At 38.3% G+C, this 14,605-nt stretch overlaps 1 protein-coding gene across 1 annotated transcript in view; it reads left to right on the top strand.

The window, feature by feature from the left end:
• The window catches only part of SLC12A2 (solute carrier family 12 member 2), a 66,018-nt gene that overhangs the window by 16,583 nt on the left and 34,830 nt on the right, over nt 1–14,605 (top strand). The window contains exons 2-6 of the mRNA XM_064140854.1: nt 6,676–6,795; nt 8,724–8,799; nt 9,899–9,994; nt 11,731–11,870; nt 13,348–13,458. Of these exons, the coding sequence (XP_063996924.1) occupies nt 6,676–6,795; nt 8,724–8,799; nt 9,899–9,994; nt 11,731–11,870; nt 13,348–13,458 (543 nt within the window). The remainder of the gene's footprint in view (nt 1–6,675; nt 6,796–8,723; nt 8,800–9,898; nt 9,995–11,730; nt 11,871–13,347; nt 13,459–14,605) is intronic.

Here is a 14,605-nt window from a genome sequence, read left to right as displayed (position 1 = left end):
AGATTCTTCTGCATTGTTTGATAGGTCTAAATAGCAAATTGCCTTTAACTGTTTCCTTCAGGTTTGAATATTCAACCCTGAGAAGGGACTTTTTGAGGTGTCAGAGAATGACAGGACTGTGGGAAATGGAACAAAGCTAGAAACGGGGCTGTTCAAGGCAAGATTGGACGTGGCACTCGGTGCCATGGTCTAGCCTTGAGCTCTGTGGTAAAGGGTTGGACTTGGTGATCTGTGAGGTCTCTTCCAATCCTGATAATACTGTGATACTGTGATACTGTGAAATGGGTGGTTTCAGCCTGGATGTTGGGAGGAAGTTCTTCAGCATGAAGATTGTGAGAGCTTGGGACGGGTTGCCCAGGGAGGTGGTGGAGGCCTAATCCCTGGAGGTGTTTAGGGACAGCCTGATCCAGTGTGAAGTGTCCCTGCCTGTGGCATGGGGGATGGAACAGGATGATCCTTGTGGTCACTTCCAACCCTGACTGATTCTATGATTCTGTATTTACTGACAGTTCTCGGGTTTTAAGGGAAGAGAGGCTTAGGTAAATTCATTGTGGCATAAATGAAAGTAGTCAAAATATCTAACAGAGCTTTAGGGTTAGCACGTCGGAAATGTGTCTGGATAAAGAAGAAAATTGCTGTCAGCAACAATATGGATAATGTTACTAATTTACAGAGTACGTTGTGCCAATATGTACCTTTTAAGACGCTATTAATCAGAGCAAGCTATTTTAAAAGTAATTACCTACAATTCTTGCTCCAGTTTAGAACTGTTTGTTTGTGCTACAGAAAAGCACTATCTGTTATGGTTACTGCAGACATCTATAGCCTCAAAGCTTCTAAATGGCAAAAGCGTGATTTTGTTTCTGAGACTTCAGCTGTCTCTGGGAGAGTTCAGAGACACGCTGCTGTACAGAGTTGTTCTGTCAGAACTTCTGTTCATGAAAGACAGTTTTCAGATTGCTTCTCTTTTTTTCTGTCTTCAGTAAGTGTGTTAAAGGGTGGGAGCATCATGATCAGTACCAGAATGTGTAAGTGCAAAGCAGTTCTAAATATAAGCAGCTATTCTCTTGATTGAACACAGTGGAATCCCACTTCTGTATTTCCCTGCAGAAGCTGGAGTTTGAAAAGACAAGGCACTACTTTGAGGTACTGGCAATAGGAAGGATTAGCTAGTGAAGTTACTTGACTACTTGGAATGTGCCAAATGAAGTAGGACATAAAGAAAGCAGCCTGGAGGAGAACCAGATAGTCTTAGATGCTCACTTGCTGGTTGTTTTGTCTTTTACTTGGGGCTTCCATGTTGTGAACTGTGAAGAAAGGAAAGAGCAGAATAATTCATGTGTACTTATTTTAGTACCATCTCGTAGAGTTCAGCATAGCCTGAGTAAGCTGTCTTTAAGGTGGGATCTAGAGAAGCTCACCAAAAGTCAATGTGCTGCATGGCATAATACCACTCTCAAGAACAATTAATAAAACTAAACAGCAATTCCTACTGACAAGAAACTTGTTCATTCACCAGCGTATTTCAAGCTGTGTGCAAAATCTGAAGTATCTTCTGGCTAACAATTTTTTCTCATTACTAATCCATTTCTAATAAATGTGGAGGCTATTCACAGTTGTCACAAATAAGATACTGTTTTCATCCAGCACTGGAGGTGAAATAGTACATTCCATTGTATTAGCAGTGATACAGCAATGGAAATTTCTGTGTAGGAACATAATTTAACTATTTCTTGGCCAAATTTTTATCAGCATATGTTAAAATAGTTAACATATACCTTATTTTTCATTTAACAGTACAAACAAGCACCATAAATCTGAATGTTCTTTTGACTGAATAGATAAAAGACATTATTTTGAATAATCACAGAATATTAGGGGCTGGAAGGAATCTCAAAAGATCGTCTAGTCCAGCTCTTCCTGCCAGAGCAGGATGACCTATCACATTGGATTGTATCCAGGTGGGTCTTGGGGTCTTGAATATTTCTAGGGAGGGAGACTCCACAACCCTCCTGGGCAGCCTGTTCCAGTGTTCTGTCACCCTCACAGGGAAAAAAAAAATTCCTCATGTTTACATCGAGCTTCTTATGCCTCAGCTTCCATCCATTGCTGTTTGTCGTATCATCAGACATCATCAAGCAGAGCTGGGCTCCATCCATTTGTCACTCACCCTTTACATATTTGTAAACATGAATGAGATCATCCCTCAGTCTCCTCTCCAAACTAAAGAGCCCAACTGCCTCAGTTTCTTTTCATAAGGAAGATGTGCCATTCCCTCAGTCATCCTTGCAGCTCCTTGCTGGACTGTCTCAAGCAGTTCCCTGAGGTCCTTCTTGAACTGAGTGGCCCAGAACTGGGCACAGTACTCCAGATGTGGCCTCACCAGAGCAGAGTAGAGGGGGAGGAAAACCTCTCTTGACCTAAGCTGACCCCATCTAATACACTCGAGGATGGCACTGGCCTTCTTGGCCACAAGAGCACATTGCTGGTTCATAGTCAACCTTCCGTCCACTAGGATTTGCAGGATGTTTTCCCTTTCACTGCTCTCCAACAGTTCAGTCCCCAGCATATGCCTGGGGTTGTACTTTCCCAGGTGCAAGACTTTCATTCAATTTCTCCCTGCTGAACTGTCCAGTAAGTCTCATGAATGGCATCAGAATCCTCCAGTGTGTCACCCAGCTCTCTGTCATCAGCAAACTTGCTGACAGTCCATTCTGTGCTCTCATCCAGATTGTTGGTAAGTATATTGAACAGCACTGGTGTCATTACTGACCTGTGCAGCACTCCGCTGGTACAGACTTCCATTAGACTCCACCCCACTGGCCACAACTCTGACTTCTTCCCTTCAGCCGGTTCCAAATCCGCCTCACTACCTGATCATCAAGACCACACTGCCTCAGTTTAGCCAGAAGGATGCTGTGGGAGACTATGTCAAATGCTTTACTGGAATCAAGATAAACCACATTCACTGCTCTTACCATCATCTATCCACCTGGTTATGTCCTCAAAAGGCTATCAGGTTGATCAGACATGACTTCCCCTTGATGAAACCATGTTGACTGCTCCTAATGACCCTCTTGTCCTTGATATGCCTAATAGTGCTGAGGGTAAGCTGCTCCATTACTTTTCTGGGGATGGAGGTGAGGCTGACCAGTCTATAATTACTTGAGTCTTACCTATCATTTTTTGAAGAGTGATGTGACCTTTGCCTTCCTCCAGTCCCCGGGCACCTCTTCTGTCCACCATAAGTCTGACATGTGAAAACTGTCTCCTCTCTTTCACCTTTTGTTACACCCCCTCCAATTTCACAGTGTTAATGGTTTTTTATTGTTTATGAAGATCTTATCGTGCATGTACTGTTCTAAATAATGCTGGTGGTGCATTTTTTTCCATTCAGTTTATGGCTTGAGTAGAAACATTGTTTCTTCATGAACACAAGCATGAAAAATACTACGCCTGCTTTATTTACAGCTGAGACTACAGTGGTGCTTTCTTAATCTTACATTGAAAGGCTGAACGTGGAGCCTCGTGCACTGGAATTCTTTTGTGCCCACATTCTGTACTATCTGCTCACAGTAATGCTTTATTGAGCTTTCGCAAGTGCTGATAACCAGCGATAAGCTTTCTGTTGTTACATTTTGCATGCGCTTCAGAGTATTTTAGTGAGAGATATTGCGTAGTGTGGAGAGACAAGAGAACAAAACCTTTCTTATGTTCATACTGCGCATATCTTGGAGCTCTTGTGGTAACTGATAATGGTTTGGAACTGACATTTTAAGTTGTCTTCCTCCCAAAATACCTCAGGCTGAGCTGTGGTCTTGAGTGCTATAGTAAAATGCATAGCTAATTACCTCTGAAAGTCATCTTGGTATATGCAGGTTCTGTCAATACCTGGCTGTATGCTGAAGTATGTAGTCATCATTTACACCAGGTACTAGGATATTCTCCACCTTCTTTTAAAACTGAAACATGCAGAGTTGTTAGTTTGTTTGTTTTGTAAAGAAGCTAGGAGTAACTCAGTGTTTCACTACTAACTAGTTGTATGTAGTTTCAGTATTTTGGAACATAAAGATAGGGTTTTTTTCCCTAGCCTTTCCTAGATCTTCTCTGACCAGTCTTTTCAAGAAACAATTGTACTGTTTCTTTCTAGAGATGGCATGCCTTCTTTTTAATACCAGAGAATGTTACCAGAGGTTGGCAGTTTTATTTGCAAAGCATAAAAATTGTACTCATGAGTGTGACTCTGATTATTTTAAAGAGTAAGCTTTGAAACTGAGTTTGCAAGTATAATGTAATGCTTTTCTATGAGAAATAAGAATGGATTTCTATATGAAGGAATAATACTATGCAATTACACTAATCCATGCTTGGTTGTTGTGGTTGTCCTTTGCTTTAGTGTTTCATTTTTTCTTCCCCACTTCCTAAGGGGGGGGGGGGGGGGGGGGGGGGGGGGCAGAAAGAAACTTGTAGTAATTCCTGCTGAAAATAGCAGAATCTGACAAAGAAGACAATATCTTGAAAGAGCTTTGAAGTGTATTCTTATATTTCTAGGAAAGGGACAACTACTTGCAAGAGTATCAGAGGAGGGACAGTATATAGGCCCATTATTTTCTGTTGTGAACTTCAGGTGTGACTGAATTGGGCAAGGATCCCTGTTAGAGAACTTCTCATTTCTTCCATCCTGGTTTAGTCAGGTCAGGGTAGGCAGAGTGAATGAGTGGCTTGCAGCTGTATGTATTATATTAAAATTATCTCTAATTAAGTAACTGCTTCTTGATGTAGAGATACAAGAAGTTCTATATAAAATCTTAAGTGTAGCAACATGGCATGGTTTTTTGTGTGTCTCATGGTGGTTCTTGCCACTGTTAGATCACATACAACTTTCTTTATTTGGTTGTAGTGCCTTGAAACTAATAATCAGGAAGTCAGTAAATTCACCTGGCCAAGGGGCTGTGCAATCTCTCAGGATTTGCCAGCCATTAGTTTTCTTCTATCCAGAAAATCCAGCAGTTCAGCAAACTTAGTAATTCAGTTATGTTTCTTTGTCCTGTTTAATTTATATAACACATTATATTCATGTATGTACACACATACACATAAAATACATATATAACACATGCATTGTCATTATTTTAATCTCTTTTTACAAACAAGAAAACCTGATATTTAACAAAGCTATATATTAGAGGATAATGCTCTGCAAATCAAGCATTGTTCTGCCTTCTGGTTAAAAACTTGTGCCATAAGGGGTCTCCAGATATACCTGTTTTTATGATATTTTTGTAATGCAGTCATTGAGAGAAGTACTGTCAAATCTGGTAATGACCTCTGGATAAGATTGACGTAACCTAATTTTTCAATTTAAAAAAATACATATGTTAAAGTGTTTATATGTGTACTGCTGAATATAAGGAGATTTGGATGACTCCTTAAGTTACAGTTCTGTAAATGTTGCCTCTGGATTCTGTACCAATATGGTATACTTGGTATTAAATTCTGCTTCCTTCTGATAGGTTATGAAGTAGTTCACATAAAGCTTTCTTACTCTGTCCTTTCAGCATGGAACATACTTCATGAAAGAATGATTTCTGTCCAGTCTGGTTTGTGTCTTACTTAGCAAATGGGAGATTTGTCTTTTACCTCATTTAGGTATTTAGAGGTGTTCAGTCTTAATGTTTTGTAAGCCCTCCAGTATGCAGACTGCTTCACAGCTACTGCTTAAGCTAATTAATTGAATACTATTCTGCAAATGTTATTCACTCTTTCTAATGTGTTCTTTATACTTCTTACCTTGGATAACTAAAGCACTTTGCCTGAAATGCTGGCTGCAGGTTTCTCACAAGCAAAAGTAGGAAATATTTAAAGGAAGTTTAAATGTTTAGGGGTATACTTGGTTGGGAAAACAAAACTCTGTCTTGAAAAGCAAGCATGGAATGAGTATGTGCATATATGTATACACACATTTTAAACATAAACAGGTAAGATTTCTACACTTAAGGTTGAGTTGTAAAGGAAGGCAAGTCCACAGGAATGATGTTTCCTGTGTCTGTCATCCTTCCTTTTCAAACAGGCAAGAGTGTTTAAGAAGAGACTTCTTCTCTCCTCCTCCTTGAAATGCCGCTCTCCCACCCTACTTTCTAGCAGCATCAACTTACAATGAATAGTAGAATAGTTTTCAGGCAAGTGAATAATTTATTTCCTGAAAAAAATGATCAAATGACAGTTAAGCCTGAACTACAGGAAATGTTTTAGCTAAGACCAGTAACTTGTGGTAGAATTATGTACACTTTCAGATTAAGTAGTGAAACTTACGTACTGTAGAAGTTGGTGCACTTGGAAGTCTTACAGCCCTTTTTCTAAAAGGACAGATGTTTGTTTCTTTGGGCTGTAGACCTGATTAGTAAATATTTTTTTGTCTAACTGCTGAAAGTTCACTCTAACTGAAGTAGAATACCTAAGATGTCTGTATAAATTTGTTCTGTATTCTTTGAAATGTGAGAGATGGTGCATCATGAAAGGAACACAAAAGGAAAAGCTTAAAACTTCTGCTATGTCATTCTTGAGAATTTCTATTAGATGCTTGAGGTTTGTTTCTTTTTTTTTTTCTCCGTAATGTTATCAAATGTCCTCTCTACTCTGTTAATCACATAATATAAAAACTTTTTTTTTTCCAAGGAGCCCTTTGAAGATGGCTATGCAAATGGTGAGGAAGGCACACCAGCTGGGGAAGCAGTGACCACTTACACTCCAGATAGCAAAGGGGTAGTCAAGTTCGGGTGGATAAAAGGTGTCTTGGTAAGTATGATGTATTGTATCAGAGTTTTCTTACAGATATGATCTTTCTGAGAAGGATTGTGACAGTATTGTGTAAAGAAAAATTTGTCTATGAGACATGTGGAAAAAGTCATTATTTTAAGAAGGGCTGCTCTTAGTTGTACTAAATTTTAAAGAACTAAATACTTTGAGTATCCTTCAAGTTTTGAAAGGACTGTAGCACAGATTTTACAGTTTTAGAAGCTGCATAACTTCCAAGAAGTAAAAATATAATGTAAGTATTCATATGTTGTAGAAAATAGGCATATGACTTCTAAATCACAGTATCACAGTATCACAAAGGTTGGAAGAGACCTCACAGATCATCAAGTCTAAATGACAAAGAGAAATGCAAATAGAGAGAACCAAATGTATGTTTACTTTGGATCTGTAAATTTAGGTTCAGGCTGAAATGTTAGAAAATTTGATTCTTATTTATTTTTAGAGAAGCAAAAAGTGAGAGCAGTACCTACCTCTAAATGGCAGAACTCAGCTGGGATCAAGTATTTAAATTCAGTTGAACTGGTTATGAAAAGTCATCTTTTCCTAAGATGTAGAAGACATAACAGTAAATACAGTGCTGTCATAGTGGAAAAATCCTGAATCTATCCTCATTTGGAGTAGTGAAAAATTAAGGGTGACGTGGGGAATTTTATTACAAATACATAGTAATTTATTTATAATTACTGATTAATTCATAGTCTCCAAATCTGTAAGTATTTATAATGGTGGCTGCCAATGCAACAGTTGGGTAAAACTTACTGAACTTATGCACTGAGAATACTTGACTTTAGTTCAGACAGCTTCTACGGTGTATTATCAACTTGCTTCTAAGTCTTGAGGTAGCTGTATTGAAGTGCCTTGTAAGGAGCGTGCCTGTGGTAGGTAGCTGTGAAATAGGTATTATGGGTGTCTGTTAATGTGTCCCAACCAAGGACAGAGTTGTTAATTTTAAAGCAGTTACGAAGCAACTTTGAATTTTTCCGAACCCAAATCTTGTATTGGACAACAGTTCTAAGTATTGAAGAGTTATGGTGTAAATGTTGCTAACTGTTTTCTTACAATGTCAGTTAAGTTTCATAGAGGACGATGTGCTTTGCAATGGTTTGAAAGCTGCCGTTTGTGTTTCCTAAGAGACATAAGCCATCTGGGTGAATATTTCCATCTCAAGTTTTACATTTTGCAAAAGATGTTTTAAATCTGTGAAAAAAAATTACATTTGGGGATTTGGAGAGGTCTCTGTCTCACTTCTAGTCCTAACAACATGCCACACTTTTTGTAGGATTGATAACATACTCTTTAGATAAGAAAGACACCTAAGACCTACTATTGGCCTTCTAAGTCCTGTACAGTGCAAACTCTACTGGAGACTAAGCTTAAAATACAAGAATAAAAATAATGCCATGACACCACCATCCTCCTCCTCCTCTTTTTTCCTGTCTGTTAGAGTGCAGCTGGGAAGTTGTGGGTGCTGTGTGGGGTTTGTTTTGTTTTGCTTTTTTTTTTTTAAAGAATTAATTATTTAGTAGGATATTATTTTAGTGCATTTTAGGGGGAGATTTGGAATTGTAAACTTCGTAATTGGTCCAGACCTCACACTTTTAATTGTGTTCAGTCATATGGAGTCTCAATGATTTCTGTTTGGTGAAGACACACTACAAGTATCAGACATTAAAGTACTTCATTATATTTACTAAAAATAGTAAAATTTTAATTATATTTAGTCTTGTCTTTTTTTAATCAAAAGCACACTTAAGTTTGTCTAATTAAAAAAATCTATACTTGTGAAATAATTTTTAAAATAGTGAGGAAATACTGCAAGATAATTTCAACAAAATAAAAGCTGTAATAATAAATGGAAATTACTGCACATGTAAGACCTAACCTATGCAAAATTTCTTTTATGTTAGGTACGATGTATGCTAAATATTTGGGGTGTGATGCTCTTCATCAGACTATCATGGATTGTGGGACAAGCTGGGATAGGTATGTGTGCTAATGCTGTAATTTTATGTCAGTGACTTTTAAATGTGATCCAAAATCCTGAGTTTACATAAACAGGGGTAGAAAACAATCTGTGATGCCTCTTAAACTGTTTCCATTTATTTATAAGGTAGATAATTTAAAATCAACATTTGTAAGTCTTCAGTGAACTGTTGCATGATTTTTTTTATCTCTGGTTATTACAATCTGCTTATAGAATGTCATATAAACAGTTTTCTTCAAAGGCTTAACAGTCCCCAGTAGGACAAGGGAGGTTATTCTTCCCCTGTACTCAGCACTGGTCAGGCCACACCTTGAGTACTGTGTCCAGTTCTGGGCCCCTCAATTCAAGAGAGATGCTGAGGTGCTGGAACGTGTCCAGAGAAGGGTAACAAAACTGGTGAGGGGCCTGGAACATAAACCCTATGAGGAGAGGCTGAGGGAACTGGGATTGTTTAGCCTGGAGAAGATGAGGCTCAGGAGTGACCTCATTGCTGTCTACAACTACCTGAAGGGAGGTTGTAGCCAGGTGGGGGTTGGCCTCTTCTCCCAGGCAACCAGCAAGAGAACAAGGGGACACAGTCTCAAGTTGTGCTGGGAAAAGTATAGACTGGATGTTAGGAGGAAGTTCTTGCCAGAGAGAGTGATTTGCCATTGGAATGGGCTGCCCAGGGAGGTGGTGGAGGCACCGTCCCTGGAGGTGTTGAAGAAAAGACTGGCTGAGGCACTTAGTGCCATGGTCTACTTGACTGGGTAGGGCTGGGGGATAGGTTGGACTGAATGATCTTGGAGGTCTCTTCCAACCTGGTTAATTCTATGATTCAATTAAATTATAGAGTTGGACTGCAGAAAATACCTTTTGCAGATGAGAGACAATTTTTATCTAGCTTGAGTCCTAAAAACCTCTTTATACAAAGGGGAAACGAAGAAGTCTTTTTCCTGAGTGTGCAGGACCACAAACAGTAAGTAATACTGTGTTTGCAAGGATTGTTCTTTAAGCCAAGTTAAGTTGAAGTTGTTTTTTTTTTTTTTAATTTTACATATATTTATCTAATTTTAATACTGCTGTACTTAGACTCTTTTTCCTCTGGTTTTCCAAAAGGTCTGTCTGTCTTGGTTATTGGAATGGCCACTGTTGTCACAACTATTACAGGACTGTCTACTTCAGCAATAGCCACAAATGGGTTTGTAAGAGGAGGTAAACCTATTTGTTTAGAGTTTTTAATGCTTTCATCACTCTGGAGCATACACTTTAATGATTGCATCTGTCATTTGTCTTGCATTCCTTAACATCAGTGTAAAACAATATGGATGAAATATAAGTAGAGCTAGTTTTCTGAAGAGCTGAGTCTTCTCTGTGTTCTGTGTTTGGTTAGGCAGTCACGTAATTAATGAAAAGTCAATAACTAGCCTCCTAATTTCATTTGACTAGTGGCTTGCCTTTCCACTGTGAAAGAAACATTATCCTTAATTTGTGGAATACAAACATTCTTGAAGAGACATACCCAGGAAAGAACAGGATCTCATTATTTTCCTTCATCTGCACTGGTTGGTTTAGAATATATGTACATGTGTGCTTGTGTCCATTCAGGTCCTGAAATAAACCTACTAATCAAAAAATATATCCCGTAAAAGGATAAGCTATGTTTATAGTAGAGCCTAAAAAAAGACATGTTCTGTTGTGATTTTTTTTTTTTTTAATAAATGAAGGAAACTCTCCAAACTCTTACTATCAGCAGCTTCTCTGAAGGTGACAGTTTTTATTCCGTGGCATAGTTTGTGCTGTTGTGAGCAGTTCACGGAAAATAGTTTTGTAAGTGGTTGGTAACTGACATGCTAAAACTGCTTCATGACATTACAAGACTGCTACTAGTAGAAAATATGAAATTAAAATAGAAGCTCCTAAAATTCTGTAGATGAAAAATTAAAAGAAAAACCTCACTGTCACAAAGTAAACAGACTCAAAGGGAAAAATCAGCGGTGAATCATAGCATTGTCAAGCTTACTTTTGAAGTGTCCTTTCTTCTTCTAAATTGCATTATGTGTATTGGATTTTTCTATTCTTTCAAGAACCCTTTGTTTGAATCACTTGGTAAAGAATACTTTACTAGAAAATGTGACTTGCTGGATGGGAAGAGCTGTAGAGTAAAATCACAGCAGTTCATATGAAAATATTTTAGTAATATTTTTCTTGTATTAATGTTTTCATTTGCAACATATATTACAGCTTGGTACCTACCTATGTACAACAATTATAATGCAGTTGAAATTACATATTTCCTACTGCAAATTTATAAGGTGTGCTTTATTGCATCAAACTGTAGCTGGAGGGTTTTATTGCTTCTAGAAAGTTCAGCTTCAAATTGGACGAATATGCCTTTGCTACTTTAAAAAAAAATGCTTCAGGTACTCAGTTCTCTACTTGTCTTATGTGCATTTTGAGATGTTCCATTTGTCAAGCTCAAAATTACAATGAATAGGTTCTGGAAAATAGTGATAATTCCTACAGTCCTAGTGGAGGTCAGAAAATGCCCTGAACAGCACTTTAACAAACAGGTAATGGAGATTTGGAACTCCACTTGAGCAATACTTAATGACTATGTGTAGTGGTAGAACTATGCACAAACGCTTTGAGTAGTTTGAAATAAAAAGCCCAGTAATACTGCTCTTTGTTTTTTACAATTTATTTTTTAGCCATAGAACTGGCTGAACAGCTGAATAATGTGATGTGGTATGAGAGTCAGGTGATTATCTCCAGCTGGTGTCTTTTCTTAAAATTGTAATGTGGTCCTGAAACTTGAGCATTCCCGCCTCTAAAGTGCTGTTATTTTCTAGTTTGTAAGGGAAGGTGGAACCTTTAGGTGCTGATGACTATATATCCTTAGACTCTGTCATACAGCATTTTATCTGTTTTTTTCTCCTTTTTTCTTTCAGGAGGAGCGTATTATTTAATTTCCAGAAGTCTGGGGCCAGAGTTTGGTGGTGCAATAGGTCTCATTTTTGCATTTGCTAATGCTGTTGCAGTAGCAATGTATGTGGTTGGTTTTGCAGAGACGGTTGTGGAGCTACTGAAGGTATATGGATTGTAGTGGTTACACTGATTTCACTTTCCTTTAGCCAAGTTTGAGATCTCACAGAATGGATTTGGATTGGAAAAGGACCCTTGAAGGTCATCTAGTCCGGCCCCTCTGTGAACTAAATGAAGTTGCACAAAGCCCCAGCAATCTGGATGTTTTCAGGGACCAGGGCATGTACAACCTGCCTGAGCAGTATGTTCCAGAGTTTGATCACCCTCACTGAATCTACCCTCTTTTAGTTTAAAACCATCACATGTAATCCTGTCACTACAGGACCGTTAAAAGTCTGTTCCCATCTTCCTTTTTAGTTCCCATTTAGCTATTGGATGGTTGCAGTAAGGTCTCCCTGAAGCTTTCTATTTCTAGGCTGCACAATCCCAGGAGTCTCAGCCTTTTTCTCAGAATTGGTTTCCTGTGATTTTGTTTGTTTGTTTGTTTGTTTTGTTTTTTTGGTGGCCCTTCTGTGGACCTGATTCAGCAGGTCCATGTCATTCCTGTCCTGAGTACTTGAGCTGGGCACAATGCTCCAGATGGGGTTTCATCAGAGTGGATGAATCACCTGCCTTGATGAGCTGGCCACAATTTTTGATGCCACACAGGTTGCATTTAGATTTCTGGTTCGCAGATGCATGTTGCTGGCCTGTGTCAAGCTTTTCATCCACACCTGTATCCCCAAGTCTTCTGCAAGGCTTTTAATCCTTCATCCTTCTGCCTGTATTGACTGGGGCTTGCCCTAACTAATTAAAATATGTGAATCCAGATTACTACTGATGTATCAGTACAATGCTGCTGTAATTAAATAGGTTTTTGGTAAGAAGTAAACTATTATTTGTATCAAGTGGAAGAAATTTCCCACACTGGTTCTCTCCCTGAAAAAACAGGATGTATAACTTAGGCTGTTCAGAAGAAGAGCAGCAGTACATATGCATAATGCAGAACCCTAAGTAATTGATGATGAGACTATTAGTGACCTTTCTTGTGATTGTTTATATTAAGCTAGCTCACATTCAAAGAATTTCTGCTTACTAAAAAGAATTGCTGAAGTAAAATGTACAATTTGTCTATTGAATTTTTTTATTTAATAGCCAGTACTGGGGGCTCAATCATACTCTTCATAGAGGGTGAAAAAAATTGTAATACCTTAAGAATTAAGAGTCATAGTGAACAAAAAGTAACATGCGCCTATAGTTGCAAAATGTTAGTGGCTGCCTTGCTGAGTAATTCTCTTGCAGTTAAAGACAGACTGTTCTCTCTGAGTAGCAATGACCATTTCTGCTTGGAAGACTGTGATTTAAAACAAGTGAAAAACGTAATTACTTGTGTCCACACCAGGAGTTTAAAATGAATGTATTTGTGGTATAGAGGCCAAATCTGTTAATGATTTATAGCAGGTAAATTGATACAGTGCTCTAGGGAAGATAAGTACTTGATAAAGTGTATGATTCTGGGTATTTTTATTTGTTTGTTTTGTTAGGAAAATGGAACACTGATGGTGGATGAAATGAACGATATCAGAATCATAGGAGCTATCACAGTGGTTATACTGTTGGGTATTTCTGTTGCTGGAATGGAATGGGAAGCAAAAGTAAGGATCTCAGCTTTTATTCTATGCTTCATATTTTTTATTTCATTTTCTAGCTCAGCTTTTTGATGTATCTTAAATATATTTAGTATACTCAGTGTTGCATCATGCATGCTATTTTAGACATCAGTCAGTGGGAAGATTTTATGTAATAGCTCTCTGTCTACGACTCATCTGTGGAGATCTGGACAGTGTCTCATATTTTAGACCACTTTTCTCCACTGGAAATTTACAAACCTATAAGAACCTAAAAATCATCATGATCTACTCTTAATGACACTGCCAAGTAGGTTAATGGCATTATCCTCCTCTGGGTAATACACCACAGCAAGAAGAGGTAAGAGCATTAGCACAGAAATTTTGTCTCACTGGGGACTTCAGATGAGCTCCGTGGATGAAAAATACAGAGCTGGAACTGCTGCCTGCCTGAAGTAACTTTGTTTTTGCTAACTCAGTTCTGTTCATTTTATTTTCACTTTGAAACAGCACACAAGATGATGGAGTCACTAGGTCCTGCACTGAGAGTTGTGAACATTGGTCGTAGACATGTATAAGGAAGTGAATGAGTGATGAATGTGTAGGGAAAACCTGCTTTCCTCATCTTGTAGCTGCACAGTCTTAGGTCAACTCTGTTTTAAACAAAAACATGGAGAGGTCATAGGATACCTTAATACAGAGGTTGTCTTGTTTTCTGCTCTACATTACAAGGTACTGTAGCTTGCTTGCTGTTTACTGCACCTAAGGAAGCTTTTCCTGAGTATCTGTTCATGCTCAAAATACTGAGTCTCACTTGCTACCCTTTCCCATTCGATGCATGGTTCACAGTAGCTTCTATTTTCTGCAGTGAGAGGCGATTGAAGGAGATTCTTTGTGTAAGCATTGAAATAGTTTCTTGTGCTGCTGCATCAAGACATTGGTGATACTTGTAATGAAATGAAAAAGGAGATTTCTTACTGTTGCTTCCAGTCCTAGAAGCAGAAACTGTACAAAAGGGAAATGAAATAAAGATCAAGTTCATTGCTTGCTTCTGCTGCAGGGAGAAAATCTAAGCAACTAACTATGGCATGTTCCTTTAAATTGAGCAGCACACTTTAGGTAAACAGTTTATACAATTCTCAGGTTGTCCTTTAGTGCCCAACTTCAGTTTGTA

This window comes from Pogoniulus pusillus, chromosome Z (genome assembly GCF_015220805.1).
Source record: "Pogoniulus pusillus isolate bPogPus1 chromosome Z, bPogPus1.pri, whole genome shotgun sequence".
Taxonomy (NCBI): domain Eukaryota; kingdom Metazoa; phylum Chordata; class Aves; order Piciformes; family Lybiidae; genus Pogoniulus; species Pogoniulus pusillus.
Note: the sequence above shows the minus strand (reverse complement) of the source record. Positions and strands in the feature narration are given on the sequence as shown.